We start from the raw sequence: 22,189 nt of genomic DNA on the forward strand, positions 1-22,189 counted from the left end.
GCGGATACAGAGAATTTAAATACTTGATATCTGCCAGGCATGGTGGTGAAGGCTTGAAATCCCAGCGCTTGGGAGCTTGAGACAGGAGGATCACAGGTTTGAGGCCAGCCTTGGCAACTTAGCAAGCCCCCCTCTGCAACTTATAGACCCTGTTTCCAAATAAATAAAATCAGGCTGGGGGTATAACTTGGAGGTAGAATGCCCCAGTACCAAAAAAAAAAAAAAAAAAAAAATCCCAAACAAAACAAAACAAAAGCAAACAAAAAAAGGAAAAAAATTTTGTCATACATATGAATATATTTTGTTTATTATATATTACATATATCTTGCTGTATATTTATAAAACACAAAGTTTTTAAGTATACAAAATACATAGAATTAGAAAGGAAAGCAGCTAAATTGAAATATGGTTATCAGGACATTTAAGCAAACTTTTGATATAGAAATATGTCTCAATATTATAGTAAGTCACAAGACCTATCAGTGAATTTAATAGCTATTATAGAATCTGGGTTAAACACAAACATTATTTCAGTACATTTGCAACAATTATAATGTTCTATGGAAATATTGTCCTATGAATACTACTGTAGTTGCCTATCTTTATCATTGAAAAGAATGCTAAGTCTCAGAGCATATTAAAAAAAAAATGTCATTTTTAGCCCAGTATGGTGGTGCCTGTCTGTAATCCCAGTACTTGAAAGGCAGAGACAGGAGAATTACAGAAGCTAAAAACAAAACAAAACAAAACAAAACAAAACAAAACAAAACAAAACGGGGCATTGGGGATGTAGTTCAGTGGTAGAGCATCCCTGGGTTCAATCCCCAGTACCAAAACAAAACAAAAACATACCTCAAAACCAAAAATGACATAATTTTTTTCCCCCATCCAAGTTTTTTGACCCAGAGGAGAGGATTTAGTAAAATCCAAATTGAACTTCAGCTGTGTAGAGAATGAGCCTGTCGGGAGCCTTTATGCTTTGTTTACATTTGGGAAGTACAGTGGGGCAAATTAAGTACTTATGACTTTGTAATTTTTTTTTTTTTTTTTTTTTTTACTTTTTCTAATTTTTTTTACAGGGCCAAGGATCGAACCCACAGCTTTGCGCGTGCTAGGCAAGCGCTCTGCCACTGAGCTAAATCCCTAACCTGGCAAATTAAATATTTAAAACAAAACCTCTGAAAAAGGTTGGAAGATTGAAATAGTACTTTCTAAAAACAGCATAGTGTTATGATTGGGATGTGAACTACGAAGAGGTGCTGATACTCCTCGTTTTCTGTATGTCATTGAATTGAAAAGCAGAGGAATCTTAGAACCTTTTCATATGTTTATAGGTATGAAGGCTGTTTGAAATACAGACGAGGTTTGGATATCAGTCACATAAGAAAGACTTTGATGATAGGAAAAAAGATAGAGTAACTAAGAATGTTTATTTCATGAAAGAGAAAAAAATCTTTCTTCTTGAATTTATGTTATAAACTATCTTAAGGTATTTAACATTTTATTTATTTATCTCTCTACTTATTTATTTTTGTGGTACTACGGATTGTGCCAGGGCCTCACATGTGGTAGGCAAGTCCTCTACCACTGAGCTACATTTCCAGCCCTAAAAGTTGTTTTTTTATTTTAATAACTAGGAAATCATGGACGTTGACAAAGTCAACAACACACAAGTTCTTGACTATTGGTCAGATGAAGAAATTATCATAATCAAACAAAATGAGGTAAAAAAAGAAAATTATTAGATATTAAAATAATTTGTATTATTAGCTTTTTGGCTAAGTGTATTTTAAATATGTCTGTGCCCAGTATTTTCTTGAATTTGGAAGGCTATTAGGATCCAAAATTTTCAAAAATTTTTTTACTTTTGTTATGTTAATCAAGTCTTACAAGAAAATTCATATTTCTAACCTTACTTGTATGAATGTCGCTTTTTTTATTCTCTCATTTCTTGGATTTGCACCTGGAAGTTAAGAGATTGGTTAGCAATGATCTGAACAGACTCAAGAGGGAACAGAGGTCCAGGTAGCTCAGATCTGCTACCCCAGGGCATCTGCGTGCCACGTCAAGGATGCTGTGAACTATGGGATCGTAGCTAGCTTTTTTTATGCTGCTCTAGAATAATATGTCCACAGTTAGAGTGAAATTGGAAAGTAATATCCTAGTCACAAATAGCTAGGAGGAGACCTGAACGAGCACTGAGCTATCATTCAGAAAACTCGAGCCTTAGTTTTTGCCTTAAATGTAAAAATTTCTGTGACTTTGGTCCTGTGTGAAAAGCAGTTTCCTTGCTCAGATTATAGAAGTAGAAGAACTTGGTAGTGTTAGGAGGAGTGAAAGGTGATGAGGTAAAATATGCAATAAATGTATTTTTCCTATGGGCATATTAATTCTGAGACTGTTTATTGCCTTTCTTTGATTTGCTCAGAGTAAGAAAATTTAGCATTTTTGTTTAATTAAAAAAATGAGTGCAGAGCTATTTAACTTTTTTGGTACTATGTGATGTTTTTCAGGGGTTGATGGAGGAGATTAGAAAGGAAAATCTCCATCTAATGGAGGAGATTGAAAAGCTTGAAGCTGAGTTACAAGATGCCAACAAAAACTCCCAGGTACTCTAATTGTCTTGTGGACAGGTGCATATTATAGTCATGCACTTTACAGAAAAAGTGATTTAGTTATAGAAAATTCATTGAAAAAACAAAACCATTCAGGACACCATGATCTGTAATAGACCCGAGTGGAAAACAGCTCAAGCGATCTTCCCTCATTGGAATACATTAATAAATTGGGGTATACGTATATAATTGAGTACTATTAGCAACAAGAATGGCCAGACCACAACTACACTCAACAACATATATGAAGCCCTCGAAACAGTGTTAATCCAAAACGGCAGAAGAGGGGGTACATATGTTTCTGTTTAAATAAGGCACAAAGCAGGATGTTGAGTTAGGAGCGTATCCTTGGACACAGGGAGACCTGTGGAAACCCAGGAGGTGTTGTGGGTGCCAGGCACACAAGTGTGCTAGCTTTATAACACTTCATCATACTGAGTACTTACAACACACACACTTTTCTACCGAGGTACACTTTAATAAAAATTAAAAACAAAACAAAACAAAAAAGCCAGACGTGGTGGTGCACGCTTGTAATCCCAACGTTCGGGAGGCTGAGACTGGAGGATCGTGGTTCGCGGACAGCCTCAGCTGCTTAGTGAGGCCCTCCGCAACTCAGCGAGACCCTGTTTCAAAATAAAGAATAAAAAATTGGGCAGGGTGTGTAGCCCAGAGGTCAAATGCTTCTGCGTTCCATCCCCAGACCTGCAACAACAACAACAACAAAAATTTACAAAACCAAGGAAAGTGATGTTCATTACCAATTACTTTTAGATCAAATACTTGGTCTTTTCCTTGTGTCCTTGTTATTATTCTCTTCATCCAAGGTGCTATGATAATTTAAATGCATTTCACAGCTTAAAAATTTGGATATAGCTGGGCGTGGTGGCGCACGCTTTTAATCCCAGGGTTTGGGGGGCTGAGACAGGAGGAGCGCACAGGTTTGAAGCTAGCTTTAGCTACTTAGTGAGGCTCTCAGCAACTTAGTGAAACCCTGTTTCCAAATAAAGTATAAAATAGGGCTGGGAATATAACCTGGAGGTAGAAAAGTCCCTGGGCTCTACCCCCAGTACCACCAAAAAAAAAAAAAAAAAAAAAAAAAAAAATTGGATATAAATTAACCCTCACCATTTACATTCTCTGGCAAATTTTTCTGTATTTGAAATAGTTGCAACTTTTACTCCTTGTTTCTTTTTCGCAAACCATATTGTTAAAAAAATCAAAACATTGCTGGGCGTGGTGACGTGCGTTGGTAATCCCAGCATTTGGGAGGCTGACCCTGGAGGACCGTGGTTCGCGGACAGCCTCAGCTACTTAGTGAGGCCCTTTGCAACTCAGTGAGACCCTGTTTCAAAATAAAGACTAAAAAACAGGGCTGGGGATGTAGCTTGGAGGTCGAATGCCCCGGGGTTCCATCCCCAGACCCGGAAAAAAATAAAATAAAACATTGGCACGTTTTGTTGTGGAAATGGGAGATAGGCGGTGGAACATGGGGGTTTGGTGCGGATCCTTGTGTTTATGGGATGAGCAACTTCCAGCAGATGACTGCTAGGGATCTGGTTATTTTTCAGATAGGCCAGATCAGAGGCGATAAGGAAGCAGACTGCAGAGTGTGCCCAAACTCAGATCCAGGTCTTTAGTGAGCAGTTTTCTCCCACAGTGTGGCCAGGACTAGGGTTGGGCTTTTTTTTCTGTAGCTCTGAGTAGCTCTTGGCTTCTCAGGGTATGAGAAATCACAATTGGAAGACAAAAACACTTTCTCTCTCTCTCTCTCTCTCTCTCTCTCTCTCTCTCTCTCTCTCTCTCCCTCCCTCCCTCCCTTACCCTTTCTCTCTCTTTGTTTGTTGTGCTCAGGATTGAACCTAGGGCAAGCTCTCTGCCACTGAGCAACATCCCCAATCCTTTTATTTTCTTTTGAGACAAGGTCTTGCTAAGTTGCTCAGACTAGCCTTGAACTTGTGATCTCCTTGTCTCTGCCTCCCAATTAGCGGGATGACAGTCATGAGCTGCACTGCCTGGCTTGCAGATTGTTTTGAAGTTAGCCTATGGTAATCAGAAATTCTAGTGAGGTTGCACATAAAGATATAAAAGAAGTGTAAGATAAGATAAGCTATTCAGTGAATGCTTCTAATCTTTTTGTGATAACACCTTTTATTTTGGTATGTAAAATAATAATGAGAAAGAGAAATGTAAAATAATCACGGGCAGTAGAAATGTAAATATTTGGTTTATTTGTGCATTTATGTGTAGTTGCATATATCTGTTAATATCAATGATTTTATCGTTTATTTTTATTTTTGTGGCAAGAGGACTGAGCTCAGGGCATTCAGCATGGTAGACAAGTACTCTACCATTGAGACATATCCCTAGTTCTTTTTCCTTCCTTCCTTCCTTCCTTCCTTCCTTCCTTCCTTCCTTCCTTCCTTCCTTCCTATTTTTGTGGTACTGGGGATCCAAACCAGGACCCATGCATTCTGGGCAAATCCCAGTGATTGTAAGCCATTAAGTATAACCACTTTAGCCAGGCATGGTGGCACATGCCTATAATCCTAGTACTTGGGAGGCTGAGACAGGTGGATATAAGGTTCAAGGCTAGCCTCAGCAATTTAGTGAGGCCCTCAGCAACTTAGTGAGACACTACTTCAAAATAAAAATAAAGCCGAGGATGTAGCTTAGAGGTAGGAAACCTCCTGGGTTCTGTCCCCAGTTGCATAAAACAAAACAAAAGGAAAAAGGTATAACCACCTAACTTTATCTTTACTGTTACAATTCTTGTTGATAGTATTATAGCATCCATTTACTTTTCTTTGCAAACCTAAGTAGTGGTGATTGTTAAAAAGTTGATGGACAGATGTTGGAGAAGTTGAAATTTAAATGAGGTTAACTTTATATCATATAATTCAGTAGACTTACAGTAAAATTAAATATATTATCTAATTATTTCCTTGCAAGATAGTGTATTATTGGTAGTTATTTAAAAAATACTTATCTATATGAATGATGTAATCAATGGAATTTTACTCTGCCATTAAAACCTCAATTATATCATTTTCAGGGAAATGGATGGAACTGGAGGACATTATGCTAAGCGAGATTAGTCAGTCACAAAAAATAAGAAATTGGATGTTTTCCCTAATATGTGAAAGCTAAGGAGAAATGGGTAATAGGAGGAAGTCTAGATGAGAAAGGAAATCCTATAGAGGAGCAAACAAGACAACCTAAACGAGGCGGTGGGAGGGGGGAAGAAGGAAATTCTCTAAAACACGCAATGTACTTAAACATATCGAAGTCAACCACTAAGCCAAGCATGGGAAGGAGGGATGGGGAGGGAATGGGGCGGGAATTGGGTAGGGGCTAAATGGGTGATGTGTACATGTATGTCCACACAAGTTTTTTTTTACCCCAGTATGATGTATGAATATAATGAACCAATAAAAAATTAAAGATAAATAAATAAATAAAATTAAACTTTATATAATATTGACCAGTTTAAACATTGATTTTTAAAAAATGAGCAAATTAAGCTGGGTGTAGTGGTGCACACTTGTAATCCCAGCGCTTGGGAGGCTGAGACAGGAGGATCACACAGGTTCGAAGTCAGCCTCAGCTACTTAGTGAGGCTCTCAGCAACTTAGTGAGACCCTGTTTCAAAATAAAATATAAAATAGGTCTGGGAGCATAGCCCAGAGGTAGAAAGCCCCTGGGTTCCACCCCCTGCCAGTATCACCCCCCCCACACACACAAAGTGAGCAAATTATATACTTATAATTTCATAAAGGACCAGAATTTGATTACATTACTGAGTACTTGCATAGGAAGAAAAAGTCACTAAAGATGTTAAATAAAAAAAAAAACAGTCAAATTCTATGAGGTTCTAAAATCAGTGGAGAAAGAATTATTGGATGACCAAATGACATTGTCATTGGAAGGACTTAAATTATTTCTTGCTTTAATTTTTATCAACATTTTTGTTTGAATTAGATTAAAGAGGATATTCCTGAAGCAAAGTTGAAGTTCACATCAGCAGGGAATCCCAAGGATGACAGCCAGTATTTAAATATCTCCTGTTCATTTGAAGTGAGCTCAGAAGTTCCTTATGAGTTGCAAAAAGGACAAGCACTTATCACCTTTGAAAAAGAAGAAGGTACGACGAATCCTAAAACAGTGTGACCATGTTGCTTTTGGAAAGTACTTGGATTTTCAAAAATCTTTTAAAATATTTTGTTATGGCTTTGTAATGTTTATATATACTATTTCTTCTCATCCTTGTAGTGACACTGAAGCAGATGTGATATCTACATTTTTCATATATCTGCAGTTTTCAATAAGAAAATTGACTCTAAGACATTAAGTGTGCATGTTGTCAGCTTTCCATTACTGTGACAAAATGCCTGAAAGAAACCCACTTAAAGAAAGAAAGACAAGTTTGGCCCACAGTTCCAGGGAGTTCAGTCCTTGGCCACTTGGCTGTCTTTTCCTGGTTTGGCTGAAGTAGAACATCATGGCGGGAGGATGTGGTGGACCAAGCTGCTCACTTTCTGTGGCTAGGAAGCAAAATAGGGAGAGGAAGGGGCCGGGGACAAAATACACCCTTCAGGGGCATGCTCCAATGGCCTACTTCCTCCACCGAGGCCCCACCCCCTAATCTTCCCACCATTTCCCATCAATGGGCTAATCCATTCATGAAGTCAGAGTCTTCAAGACCCAGTCACCTCTCAGAGGCCCCACCTCTGAACGCGGCTGCACTGGGAACCAACTCTTCAACACATGAATTTTGGGGGGACATTTTAGATCCAAGCTATAACTGTGTAATGTGTTATATACTTAGATTTTTATGTGTGTGATGGATAATGTTAAAGATCAACATTTATCACTCATTCAAAAGTGATGACTCTGTGACTGGAAGATAGGTGTTGTCAAGCCCAGGATCTCTCTCTTCCATGTGCTCCCTCTAAATGATGAAAATAGTAATAATTTTTTTTTCAGTACTGGGGATTGAACCCAGAGGCATTCTACCTCTAAGCTATACCCCCAGGCCCCAGATTTGGGATGGGATCTGATGTTCACAAAGCCTGCCAGAGTGTGGGCCCCTGATTGGGGCGGGGGTGCTTTCATGAACTGGCTTTGAGTGCAAGCTTTGCCTCTTGTTAGAGGCAAAGATTTGAAGTGAGTTCTTTATAAACCTTCAATTTTTATGACAGGCTTTATGGTAGTCCCTGCTTCATGGGGCTGCCTTGAGTATTGTGTGAGTAATGTGGATAGAATACTTAGCACAGTGTCTGGCATGTAGTAAACCCTTAATAAATGTTAGCTGTTATTATTGCTTTGTGTTAGGAATTTTCTAGATAAAGAAAAGAAAACTAGCTAGTGTTGTGGTACATGTCTGTCATCCAAGTACCTGGGAGGCTGAGATAGGAGGATTTCAGGTTTGAGGGTAGCAAAATAGCAAGACCCTGTCTCAAAATAAAACATAAAAATGGTTAGGGGTATATTCAGAGGTAGAATGCTACTGGGTTCAGTTTTCAGTCTCTCTCTCTCTCTCTCTCTCTCTCTCTCTCTCTCTCTGTCTCTGTCACACACACACACACACACACACACACACACACACACACACACAGTGAATTAAAAAAAATAAGCTTAAAGAACAGTAATTTCATGGGTGTGGTGGTGCACATTTCTAATCCCAGTACTTGGGAGGCTGAGACAGGAAGATAGCGGGTTCGCAGACAGCCTCAGATACTTGGTGAGGCATTCTGCAATGTACTGAGACTGTTTCAAAATAAAAAATCGAGGCCTGAGGATGTATCTCAGAGGTAGAATGTCCCTTGGTTCCATCCCTAGTAGGGGAAAAAAAAAGAAAAAAGAAAAAGAAAAAAAAAAAAAAAAGGACAGTAACATGCTCAAGGTCCAGAGGTTAACAAATTGCAGAGCTGAAAAGCCAAACCCTGAGTCCTGTACTTTGCACTGGACCAACATTCCTCTGAGCAGGCCACTAGCCGGGCCTTCATTCTGGTGTTTGCGAAGTTATTGGGTGGGACCAGGGGGTCTTTGGGACTATTACAGTGGTTATGTTCTGAGAATCTTTTCTTTTAACCCAAGTTTTCTGACACTTGGTCCACTATGGTAGCTTGATGATAAATCTTAAAAGAAAGACATTTCAAAATTTCAGTATCACCCAGCCAAGGCCACCACTGCAGCTGAGGGACAGAGGTAGCCAGGAGCCACATCAGCAGCGGGCTGTAGCACCTGGGGTTTAACTGGCAGAGGTTAAAGAAGAATTGGGTGCCAGGTTTCTGCCCAGCGATCACCTGGGAATGCAGCGATTGGGATTGCTTCAGAAGCAGCTACATCACCCCTTCCACCCTTGCCGTGGCTCTTGGGACAATGCTGGCTCTAAACACAGTTAGGCAGCATTGGCTTTTGACTGTTAGAGTCATAAAAGTTGAGACATCAGTGGTCCCTGTCTGCTGCGTCAGATTGCCAGATGTTGGGGGTTTGTGGGGAGTGGGAGGGAAAGAAAGAGCATCATTGAACCATTACTTCATTGATGTTTTCTGTGGCTGTTGTCTGTTGCCATTAGCAAAAAAAAAAAAAAAAAAAAAGAATTATCATCCAAGTTATAGAGTCATATTGTGGTGGTACAGTGAGTCTGAATTCCCACATGACAACGCCCTGTCTTCTAGCCCTATTTCTCTCTTTCTCCAGCTGTGATGTGCTTTCTGGTTGTCATAAACACATGTGTACTTAATAAGACAGAGGGTGAACATCCCTTATCTTCATGATAAATTAAAATAAACAGCTCCCAAATAGCAACATCTCAAAATGTTATAAACTCATGTCATACAATTAAAAAGAAAGATCTACCCACATACCTTTTGAGTTGACAAATAGCTGGTCTTTTGATTTCTAATGATTTTTGGCATAATTGTATTACCACACCTTTCCTGTTTGTGTGAATAAATTAGACTTGACACCTTTGTGATTGGTAGAGCAGAGCCCTTCACTTTTTAAAGAACAATCTCAGATCATTTTAGCAAAAATAGAATTTCTTACTAAATATGGCCAAGAAATCCCAAATAAAATAAGATAAAATATTCTCACTCTTTGATAGCAAGTTTATATGTAGTCTTTATTATGTTATCCTTGGGAAGACAGAGACAAAAACGAATATAGATCTCTATGGAGCTAGTCACATAGGAATGAGAAATGATAGAATTAAAATTAAAATTAATTTTAAACATGATGCTGGCTACAAGAGGTCTTTTAGCTTACTCAACATAGAAGAATCTCTGGCTAAGCTTTTCTGTAGTAGAGGAGGAATTCTCTGGTAATACTATCAACAAGAGAAAGAAAGGAAGGCTGTGTGGTTGGATTGAAATGGTATATGGATCTCTAAAGAATTACTCTTAGGCTTATCTCCTCAGAGATAAGAGGAGAGATCTTAAGATAAATCTAGAACTTGATGAGAATTTCCACATTGTCATTTTTGCTGATATATTACGACATTAATATATCCTACTTTGGTGGCAAGAGCATTATTGCTTGGAAGTTCCAAGTAAAAATTAAAATCAGATCCTTTAAAATTAAAGAAAATTAAAGCATTTAGCATAATTTACTGTTAAACAGGAAACAAAAATTTCTGAAAATACTGGAAATTAATATTTTTCAAATTCTTTTTCAGTTGCGCAAAATGTAATAAAAATGGGGAAGCATTCTTTGCAGTTAGATGATGTAAATGTGGAGGTTACAGCCACGCCCGTCCCACTGAGCTCAGGAGTCAGATTCCAGGTAAGCCACTGACTAAAGCCTTGTGGAAATCTTTTTTATTTTTATTATTATTTATTTTGTTATGGTGGTACTGGGAATGGAATCCAGGGACCTTCTGCCTCTGGGCTACACTCCCAGACCTATTTTATATTTTTTATTTGGAAACAGGGTCTCTTAAGCCAGCTGAGGCTGGCTTTGAACCTGCACGATCCTCCTGTCTCAGCCTCCCAAGCGCGGGGATTACAAGCGTGCGCCACCACGCCCGGCTCTGTGGAAACCTTTGGAACATGGGCACTTTTCTCCCCCATATTTCTGAATATGAAACCATTTCCCAGGTTCACGTAGAAGTTTCTAAAGTGAAGATCAATGTGACTGGAATCCCTGATGAGTTGCCTGAGGATCAGATGAGAGACAAGCTGGAACTGAGCTTCTGCAAGTCCCGCAATGGAGGCGGGGAGGTGGAGAGCGTGGACTATGACAAGCAGTCCCGCAGCGCGGTGATCACCTTCGTGGAAGTTGGAGGTGTGCACACTTTCACAGCCAGGTCCTCCATCCTTGAGTGGGTCTCGATCCCCACTAGGAATGAATAAATAAATAAATATTACTACAAATAACTACATAGTCTTAGTACGTGATCACATGTCATGAGATCACTTGTCACTTATGACATTAGATATCAGTACATGTTATTCAACCGTTTCTGCCATTTCTGGAAGTATTCCTTATTAGAGTTCCTGCATTTCAAATTTATTAGCATAGCTGGGAATTATTCGTAATCTTATAAAAGGCTGGAGTCCAGAAAATGATTTCTTTGAGTGCGATTGAGAATCTTAATATTACTATAAATAGGCTGGGCATGATGGTACACGTCTGTAATCCTAGTACTCGGGAGGCTGAGACAGGAGGATCACAGGTTTGAGGTCAGCTTCAGCAACTTTGTGAGATCTTGTTTCAAAATAAAAAGTGAAAAGGTATATAGCTTGGAGGTAGAATGTCTGTTCCTGGATTTAATCCTCAGTTCCACCCCCCCCACCCCCCACACACAAAATTAAAGACCTAATGAGTGGGTCTCAATCCCCACTAGAAATGAATAGATAAATATTACTACAAATAACTACATACTCTTAGTGTGTGATCACATGTCATGATATCAATGTCACATATGACATTAGATATCAGTACATGTTATCGATTCTGATGGTGACATAACTCTGGAAGTAGGTCATGGTCACTGATGAGGAAACAGAAACCTGGAGAAAATAAGTAACTTTCCTAAGGTCACAAGTAGGTATATGACAGAGAAATTTAAGTATATATATTTAATTTAAATTATAAATATAGCTGGGCGTGGTGGTGCACGCTTGTAATCCCTGCGCTTGGGAGGCTGAGACAGGAGGATCACTCAAGTTCGAAGCCAGCCTCAGCTACTTAGTGAGGCTCTCAGAAACTTAGTGAGACCCTTCCAAATAAACTATAAAATAGGTCTGGGAGTATAGCCTGGAGGTAGAAAGCCTCTGGGTTCCACCCTCAGTACCACCAAAAAAAAAAAATTATAAATATAATAAAAATATAAAATGATCTCTTCCATCTCACCTATTATTACTGACAAAGATAAAAGGAAATTATTTTAGGGAGGATGGTGGGGAAGACTGGAAAGATGAGCTAGACATTCGTTCTATTTTGAGGTAGAAATGGACTTTTACCAGCTGGTATGTTTGTGCACACCTGTAATCCCAGCTACTTGAGAGGCTGAGGCAGGAGAACTGGGTTCGGTGTCCAGTACCACACACACAAAATGTTGTTGACTGATTAGATTTTTCAGAACAATGTAATACCCACTGTGTGTGTGTGTGTGTGTGTGTGTGTGTGTGTGTGTGACTGGAAATTGAACCTAGAGGCATTCTACCTCTGAGCTATACTCCAGCCCTATTTTATTTTTTATTTATTTAATTTTTGAGGTACTGGGGATTGAACTCAGGGGCATTCTACCTCCAAGCTACACCCCCAGCCCTATTTTTTAATCTTTTATTTTTGAAACAAGGTCTCATTGAGTTGTGAAGGGCCTCACTAAGTAGCTAAGACTGTCCGCAAACCGCAATCCTCAGGTCTCTGCCTCCTGAATGCTGGGATTACAAGAGTGCTCTACCACGCCCAGCTTATTTTTTATTTTTAAACAGGATCTCATTAAGTTGCTGATGGCATTGCTAAATTCCTGAGGCTGGCCTTGGAATGATGGTTAAGACATCTGAGGGGGTATTTGTAGTTAGAGAGCCATGAATAGAAAAGGTCTTGCGTCCTGCCTTAATATACTATTTCAGAAGTGGACAATAACGTGGTGGAAATTTTTACATTCAAGGATTTAGATTTAATTTTTCAAAATTATGTATTAAATTTATCTGTTTGATTCTTGTTGATTCTTTTGTATAAAAAAATCCATGGGAGACTTATATATGCATTAGAATACAATTTAGCAGTCTATAATAGGAGGTAGTACTAGCTTGGGGACCTGCTCACATACTATCTGGGGGTCTCCTCCCTCCAAGGGCTTCTTTCTAGTTAGAAGGAAGTATAATTAGTTCTGAAGGGTACAATGAGTAGCTTCTGCAGCAATGAAGGAATAGACTCATCGTAACAATCTATGAGGATGGGTGCTGTAATTATATCCATTTTGCAGGAAAGAAAACTGAGGCTTCAAGAAGTAAGCAAGACCTGTGTGTGCTGGTGCACACTTGTAATCCCAGGATTTGGGAGGCTGAGATAGGAGGATCGCAGGTTTGAAGCCTGCCTAGACAACTTAGTGAGGCCCTCTGCAACTTAGTGAGACCCTGTTTCCATAAGAAATAAAATTGGGCTGGGGGTTTTGCTCAGAGGTAGAATGACTCTGGGTTCAATTTCCAGGCACGCACACACACACACACACACACACACACGCAAGAAAGAGCCAGGCATGGTGACACTTGGTTGTAATCCCAATACCTAAGAGGCTGAGACAGAAGGATCACAGGCTGGAGGCCAGCCTCAGCCACATAGCAAGGCCCATAAGCAACTTAGTGAGACTCTGAATCAAAATAAAAAATAAAAATGGGCTGAGCGTGTAGCTCACAGGTAGAATATCCCTGGATTCAACTCCCAGTATATATAAAAAGTAATCAAGATACCCAGGGCCATTTAGCTAATAAACAGATGATTAAAGCAAGTCTATTTTATGCAGGGCCTGCACTATTTATTTATTGCAGTGCTGGGGATGGAACCCAGGAGCATTCTACCTCTGAAATTTTAAAAAATTTGAAGGGTCTCATTAAGTTGCGGAGGGCCTCACTAAATATTTGAGGCTGGCCACGAGCCTGTGATCCCCCTGTCTCAGCCTCCCACGGACTGGAATTACAAGCATGTGCTGCCATGCCTGGCTCAGAATTTCATTTTTTTTTTTTTTTTTTTTTTGCAGTGCTGAGTATGGAACCCAGGGGCCTTCTACCTCTGTGCTATACTCCCAGACCTATTTTATATTTTATTTGGAAACAGGGTCTCACTAAGTTGCTGAGAGCCTCACTAAGTAGCTGAGGCTGGCTTCGAACCTGCGTGGTCCTCCTGTCTCAGCCTCCCAAGGACTGGGATTACAAGCGTGCGCCACCACGCTTGGCAGAAATTCATTTTTAAATTCTGAATAATATTCCATTGTGCTGTGTATCTCGGACATTTTGTTCATCCCTCATTTCTGGTGCGCAGTTGGGTTGCTTCTACCTTTTGGCACCTGTGAATAACGCAGCTGTGAACTTTGGTGCACACCTATCTGCTCAAGTCTCTGCTTTCAGTTCTTTTGGGTATATAACTAGAAGTTATATAATTACTGGTTCGATTATACCAATTGTATAATAATTCTATGTTTAATATTTTGAGGAACTGCCATATTTTTCCCATAGTAGCTGCATCATTTTTTAAAAATGGGACTGGGGGTAGAACCCACAGGTGGTCTACCTCTGACACACATACCCTCCCCCACCAGCTATTTATTTATTTATTTATTTGTCTGGGGATGAAATCCAGGGTCATTAGACCTCCAAGCTACACCCCCTGCCCTATTTTTTATTCTTTATTTTGAAACCGGGTCTCACTGAATTGCAGAGGGCCTCACTAAGTAGCTGAGGCTGTCCGCGAACTGCGATCCTCGAGTCTCAGCCTCCCAAATGCTGGGATTACAAGCGTGTGCCACCGCGCCCGGCTCCATCCACCAGTTCTTTAATTATTCATTTTTGAAACAGCGTCTCGCTAAATTGCTGAGGCTGGCCTCAAACCTGCAAACCTCTTCCCTTAGCGTCCCAGGAATTGGGATTATAGGCATGTGCCACAGTCCCTGGCATTTTACATTCGGCTAGCAGTGCTCCAGGGTTTTATCTTCTCCAGGGAGTTCCTGGCTTCTTAGCCACTGCGCCATACTGCTGACCCAAGATGGACTAATGAAAGGGATTTTCTAAAAGGTGGTTGGAAATTCTCAAGAATTGTTTTTGTTAAACTGTGTTCAGTCTTGATGTACTACCTTTCTCCACTCTAGGGGGAAAGTGCTGCTTTAAAAAAATCAGACTGTGTTGGGCGTGGTGGCGCACGCTTGTAATCCCCGCGCTTGGAAGGCAGAGACAGAAGGGTCAAGCAGGTTCGAAGCCAGCCGCGGAGACCTTGTTTAAAAAAAAAAAAAAAAAAAAAAAAAAAAAAAAATATATATATATATATATATATATATATAATAGGTCTGGGAGTGTAGCCCGGAGGTAGAAGGGTTTTATTCCCAGTACCACCACCACACACACACACACACACACACACACACACACACACACACTATATATATATATATATATATATATATATATATATATAGTATTCTAGTCATAGTTTCCATTTATACTTCTTGGAATTTGAAAAGCCCTCCCTCCCATGATGTGAGGCTGAAATGTCTATTGTATTTTATGTAGCTCAAGGTAGGTGTATCTGAGGATGCTGCAGTCCCCTGTGTATTGACTGACTGCAAAAGTGAATAGTTGAAGACAGAAGGAACCACCGGGAGTGGTGGTGCACGCCTGTAATCCTAGTACTTGAGACAGGAGGATTGCAGGGTAGAGGACAGCCTCAGCAGTAGTGAGACTCTGAGCAATCTAGTGAAATCCTGTTTCCAAACAAAAACTAAAAACTAAAAAAAGGGCTGGGGGTGTAGGTCAAAGGTAGAATACCCACCCTCAAAGAAAAAGAAGTCAGAAGAAACTATGGAAACTTTGTTATTCTTTGTTCTTGTGTTTTTCAAAATGATGGACAATGGAGTCTTCATTGGGGGCCATAGCATTTCTTAGAACTTAATCACTCAATCCCGTGTTCTCTGATGTTATTCTGTTGGAACTCCGTTTCAACTTTGGTTTAGAATGTTTATGATATTAAAAAGAATGTTTTTTGTTTACTTTTAGTTGCTGACAAGATTTTGAAAAATAAAGACTATCCTCTTTATATAAATCAAAGCTGCCATAGAGTCGTCGTTTCCCCATACATTGAAAGACACTTGAAACAATATCAGGTAAAGTCATCATTTTTTGCTGGTTTGTTTATGTTTTTTTTTTGTTGTTGTTGTTTTTGTTGTTTTGGTGGTACTGGGAATGGAGCCCTTCTACCTCCAGGCTACACTCCCAGACCTATTTTATATTCTCATTTGGTAACAGGGTCTCTTAAGCCAGCGCGGCTGGCTTCAAACCTGCAGGATCCTCCTGTCTCCGCCTCTCAAGCGCGGGGATTACAAGTGTGCGCCACCACGCCCGGCTGGTTTGTTTATGTTTTGAGACAGGGTCTTGCTAAGTTGCCCAGGCTGACCTGGAACTTCAGCCTACTACTGTGCTTGGCTTGAACTGTCATTTTGGTTTGTTTTTCATTTTGAGAACTCAGTGCACAAACCCATAACCCCCCCAAATAAATAATTATGTCAGTTATTATTTGAATCTTTTCAGGGAAGAATATCAAAATAGTTTCATCACTTCATTTTTTTGCTTGGTGCAGAATGAGTTTTTTTGTTTTGAAGAATTTTTTACAAGCTGGGCGTGGTGATGCATGCCTATAATCCCAGTCCTTGAGAAGAATCATAAATTTGAGACTGGCCTCAGCAATGTTGTGAGACTCTTTGTGTCTTAGTGAGAAGCTGTTCCAAAACAAAATATAAAAAGGGCCAGGGGTGTAGTTTGGAGGTGGAATGTCCCTGGTTCTGTCTCAGCACCCCCCAAAAAAGAATATTTTAACACAAAGCAGTCCCTGATTTTATTTTATTGTTGTGATAATGAGAATTGAAACAGAGGCATTCTGTTTCTCTTCTCTTCTCTTCTCTTCTCTTCTCTTCTCTTCTCCTTTCTTTTCTTTTCTTCTCTTCCCTTTTCTTTTCTTTTCTTTTCTTTTCTTTTCTTTTCTGTTTTGCAGGTCTGGGGATGGAACCCAGAGGCAGTCAACCTCAGAGCTACATCCCCTATCCTATTTTTTATTCTTTATTTTGAAACAGGGCCTCACTAAGTTGTGGAGGGCCTCACTAAGTAGCTGAGGCTGTCCGCAAACTGCAATCCTCTGGTCTCAGCCCCCCAAATGCTTGGATTACAAGTATGTGCCACCACGCCCGGCTGAGGCATTCAATTTCTGAACCACATCCCCAGACTAATTTTATTTCTTATTTGGAAACAGATTCTCACTAGGTTGCTGAGAGCCTCATTAAATTGCTAAGCCTGTCCTTGAACCTGCTATCCTCCCACCGCAGCCTCCCATGTATCAGCATGCGCTTTCACGTCCAACCTGATTTAATTTATCATTCAAAATTTTAATGGAAATTACTCAAGAATAGCACAATCTTTATTTATGTATGTGGTGACTATCTAAGTTTCTCTCCTGTCTGTGCTATCTTGGATATTAGTTAGAACTGTTTCTTTTTAGCCAGGTTTGGGGGTCTAGGCCTCTATTCTCAGTACTTGTGAGGCTAAGACAGGAGGAACCTATTCAAGGCCAGCCTTAGAAACTTAGAGAGACCCCCCCATCTCAAAACAAAAAGGCTTGGGGGTGTAACTCAGAGGTAGAATGCCCCTGGGTTCAATCTCCACTAGCCCACCTCCCCATACATATGTAGAAAAAAAAAATTCTGTTTGTTTTTACTCAACCCTTTATTTTTACCCCAAACTTGTTTCCTATTTCTTCTCAGATATTAAATGGCACCACCACAACCCTGAAAGCTAGAACACACACACTCCCACTCTCTCTCTCTCTCTCTCTCTCTCTCTCTCTCTGTATATATATATATATATATATACATATATATATATATATTGTGTGTGTGTGTGTGTGTGTGTGTGGTACTGGGGGTGGAACCCAGGGATGTTTTTTTCTTTTACCTCCGAGCTCTACTCCCAGACCTATTTTTTTTTTTTAATTTATTTGGAAACAGGGTCTCACTAAGTTGCTGAGAGCCTCACTCAGTAGCTGAGGCTGGCTTCGAACCTGTGCGATCCTCCTGTCTCAGCCTCCCAAGCGCTGGGATGACAAGCTGCGCCACCACGCTCGGTTTAGAACTCATCTTTAACTCTCCATTTTGCTTCACTACCGCGTCCATCTTTCTGTCTCTCAAGCTGTTCTTTATAATACCTCTTTTCTTTTTCTTTGTGGTACTGGGGATTGGACACAAAGGCATACCACCTCTGAACTACACCCCTAGTCCCATTTTTATTTCTTATTTTAAAACCTGGTCTTAGGAATTTGCAGAGGGCCTTAAGTTGTTGAGGCTGGCTGTGAATCTGATCCTCCTGTCTCAGCCTCCCAAGTACTTGGGTTACAAATGTTCGCTACCATACCCCTCGAATACCTCTCTTCTTCACGGTGCTACCTGAGTTATCTTTCTTTCTCTTTTTTTTTTTTTTTTTTTTTTTGCGGGTCTGGGGGTGGAACCCAAGGGGATTCGACCTCTGAGCTACACCTCCTGCCCTATTTTTTATTCTTTATTTTGAAACCGGGTCTCACTGAGTTGCAGAGGGCCTCACTAAGTAGCTGAGGCTATCGGCGAACCGCGATCCTCCGGTCTCAGCCTCCTGAATGCTGGGATTACAAGTGTGCGCCACCATGCCCGGCTAAAGATTATGCACAGTTCACGGTTTTTTTTTTTTTTTTTTTTTTTTTTTTTGGTGATGGTACTGGGGTTCCTGGAAGCCCTTCTACCTCCGGGCTACACGTCCAGACCTATTTTTACATTTTTATTTGGAAACAGGGTCTCCTAAGCCAGCGCGCGCGGCTGGCTTCGAACCTGCGCGATCCTCCTGTCTCTGCCTCCCAAGCGCGGGGATTACGAGAGTGCGCCACCACGCCCGGCTACCTGAGTTATCTTTCTGAAGCTCAGATCTGACATTCTCTTGCTGGAAAATCTTCCTAAGCGGTGAAGCACACTGTGATCTCAGTACCTGGGAGGCTGAGGCAAAAGGATCACAGGTTCCAGGAAAGCTTCAGCAAGTAGTGAGACTCTCAGGAACCTAGCGAGACCCTGTTTCAAAATAAAAAAATAAAATAGGGCTGGAGGTATAACTTGGAGGTGAAATGCCCCCACATTTAATTCCCAGTACTGAAAAAAAAAAAAAAAATCTTCCTAAGGCTGTCTCTACTAAAAGTCCAGATACTAAGTATAGCTTCTGAATTTAAAGTTTTTCTGTTTGTTTGTTTGTCTGTCTGTTTGTTTTTGTACTGGGGATTGAGCCCAGGGGGTATTCTCCCTACAATCTATACCCCCAGCCTATGTATGTATATATGTGTGTATGTATGTATGTATGTATGTATGTATGTAATGGTACTGAGGATTGAACTCAGGGACATTCTACCCCAGAGCTATACTCTTAGCCCTATTTTATTGCTTATTTTGAAACAGGATCTCACTAAGTTGTGGAGGGCCTCATTAAGTTGCTGAGACTGGCTGTGGGCCTTCGATCCTCCTGTCTCAGCCTTCCAAGTACTGGGATTACAAGTGTGCACCGTCACACCTGACTTTATTTATTTATTTATTTATTTTTAAATTTTGAAACAAGGGCTCACTAAGTTGCTGAGGCTGGCCTCAAAATTGCAATCCTCCTCTTAGCCTCCCAAGTACTAGGATTATAGGCATGTGTCATCACACTCAGATGAAAGTAGTTTTGAATACAAAACTTTTGAAATTTCTGTGTTTTTTCCTTCATAGATGTTTTCAGGGATCTCTAAGAGGACGGTGCTTCTGACTGGAATGGAAAACATTTGGATGGATGAAGAAATTGTAGAGGATTTAGTTAGCATTCACTTTCAACGGAAGAAGAACGGAGGTGGAGAAGTAGACGTGGTCAAGTGTGCACTGGTTCAACCTTGCATAGCATATTTTGAAGAGCAGACTAAGGGAGCCATATAAAATATATAGCTTTTGAGACCAAACACTGTAAACATTTGACAAAAATGAATATCTTTTTCTTTAAAAAAGAGAACTTTAATTCTTCAGTGTCCATTTCTTTTTGGATACAAAATATACTCCCAAGTTTTTGCATTCTTCTTAGTTTCAAATTCTGCTGCATGTTTACAAATGCATAAGTACACTGTATTAAAAACGGTTTTGTTCTTAAATTACGTGGAAGAGTTCAGTGTCTGTGGAAATCAACCTTAAGTGATCCTGCTGTCCGTGTGCCCGTGTGGCTCCTCCTGTCTTGAGGCCACGTGGGCCAAGTCCGTTTGGGCCCCGTGCCCACCAATATGTAGACTTGATGCTTCATAGTGTCCAAAAGAAACGCAGTAACATTTAGCAGTTTGTGATTTCTGCAGACTTTATCAGAGATGCAGGGGACTTCAGGAGTGATTGCATTCCACCTTGCAGGATATTTCATTCCACCACTCCAAGGTTCTCAGAGCGGGGCCTGGTCTTTTTCTTTAACTAGCCCTCACTTAAAGTGCCAAGCTTTCTCCGATTCCTTCTGATCCCTCCCCTGTCCAAATAGAGCTGTATAGACTAGTGTTTCTTTTCTTTTACTCTGTCAATGGAAATAATCAGTATGAGAGACTGAAAACCTTGGAATATAGAGCCAGGTAAATAGAAAGCAAGTGGTTCATTACCTGTCCCGCTAGGGGCTGGGGAAGGCCTGAAGCCAATGCGCGTTCCTGCCCTCTGGGGCTGAAGATTCAGTTGGAGACTCAGTTATTAGCATTTTACTCTTTTCAATTTGCAGAAAACTTTAGGATAAATTGAAGGTTTCTATTTGGAGAAAGCCCAGTTCTTTGTTGGTAAAGAACCTTTATTCTGACACAGTATGTTTCATGAAGAGCTGGAAGCATAATTCAATTCATACTTAAAAGCAGGAATTCTTGCTTTTATCTGTAAAAGCCCAGTAGCTATCTGTGGTCAGGATCTCAGCAATAGAGAGAAAATTCCTAAAGATATTTGCTAGGAGTACCGGAAAAGATTATCTATTAATGGCTTTCATATCAGACTATCATAGAGCACCTAGGCTGAAAAAGAAGTGACCCCTTACTCCACCATCTTACCCTTCCAGTTCCCCAAGCAGATATTCCAACTCAGATGCCTGCCTGCTGAAACAAGAAGGCCTCACCCACTAACTGGACCTCTGCTTCTTTCACACACAAGCTTCACTGGCCCAATGGCTTTACTTCTAAAAGCCAGTCGGACTCTGTTTCTGGGCTGGTGGCTATGCTCAGGTTCTGCATGAACACCTAAACAATGTGATAAAACTTCATTATTTGTTTAGTTGATGGAGTGACAGGTTTATCACAGAATAAACAAAATTATACTAAATAACAAATGTAAAACAGAAATGATTGCTTTTAGAAAAATTTAGAAATTATAGCTTTTAGATTAGGTTCTAAACCTACCCATCTAAAAGTGAAAGGAAAGACAGGTGTGGTGGCTTGGGGTTTGCACTTCAGAGCCTGAGATAGGAGGATCACAGGCTTGAGGCCAGCCTTAGCAACTTAGTGAGGACCTCAGGAATTTAGGGAGAACTTCTTTGTTTCAAAATAAAAAATAAAAAGGGTTGGGAGTGTAGCTCAGAGGTAGAATGCCTCTGGGTTCAATCCCCAGCACTAAATAAATAAATAAACTAAAAAGTTTGTTTGCCTATTACTTCTAATATTATTATTGTAGTATTATTATTATTATTATTATTATTATTATTATTATTATTATTGTGTGTATGTGTTCCTGGGGATTGAATCAGGGGAATTCTACCTCCAGGCTATACCCCAGCCCTGCTTTATTTTTATTTTGAAACAGGGACTCAGTAGATTGATGAGAATCTCACTACTTGCTGAGGCTGAAACCTGTAATCCTCCTATCTCAGCCTCCCAAGTACTGGGATTACAAGCATGTGCACCATGCCCAGCTTCATTTTAGGTCTTAAAGTTGCTATTAGCCAGGCGTGGTGGTGCACGGGGATTAGAAATTATAATCCCCGTGCTTGGAAGGCTGAGACAGGAGGATCGCTCAGGTTCGAAGCCAGCCTCAACTACTTAGTGAGGCTCTCAGCAACTTAGTGAGACCCTGTTTCCAAATAAAATATAAAAATAGGTCTGGGAGTATAGCCCGGAGGTAGAAAGCCTCTAGGTTCTACCTCCAGTTCCAAAAAGCAAGCAAACAAACAAACAAACAAAAAACAAAAAAAGAAAGAAAAAGTTACCATCAGAAGTAATCGTTATTTTAGTATTTTTTGCTAAGAATAAAAAGATGCGCCTAAAAATTGTATGATTTATAGTAAATCTTCATATTTACCATTAAATAACTCTCATGTCTATTGTCCTT

The 22,189-nt window shown here is 40.2% G+C and overlaps 1 protein-coding gene across 1 annotated transcript in view; it reads left to right on the forward strand.

The window, feature by feature from the left end:
• Positions 1 to 19,798, forward strand: part of NMI (N-myc and STAT interactor) — a gene marked incomplete at both ends in the record, with an annotated part of 99,455 nt that extends 79,657 nt beyond the window's left edge. The window contains 7 exons of the mRNA XM_080689394.1: positions 1,639 to 1,725; positions 2,515 to 2,610; positions 6,598 to 6,760; positions 10,298 to 10,404; positions 10,719 to 10,905; positions 15,834 to 15,940; positions 19,598 to 19,798. Of these exons, the coding sequence (XP_080545520.1) occupies positions 1,639 to 1,725; positions 2,515 to 2,610; positions 6,598 to 6,760; positions 10,298 to 10,404; positions 10,719 to 10,905; positions 15,834 to 15,940; positions 19,598 to 19,798 (948 nt within the window). The remainder of the gene's footprint in view (positions 1 to 1,638; positions 1,726 to 2,514; positions 2,611 to 6,597; positions 6,761 to 10,297; positions 10,405 to 10,718; positions 10,906 to 15,833; positions 15,941 to 19,597) is intronic.
• Positions 19,799 to 22,189: the final 2,391 nt, after the last annotated feature.

Source organism: Muscardinus avellanarius, assembly GCF_963383645.1.
Source record: "Muscardinus avellanarius genome assembly, chromosome: 2".
Taxonomy (NCBI): domain Eukaryota; kingdom Metazoa; phylum Chordata; class Mammalia; order Rodentia; family Gliridae; genus Muscardinus; species Muscardinus avellanarius.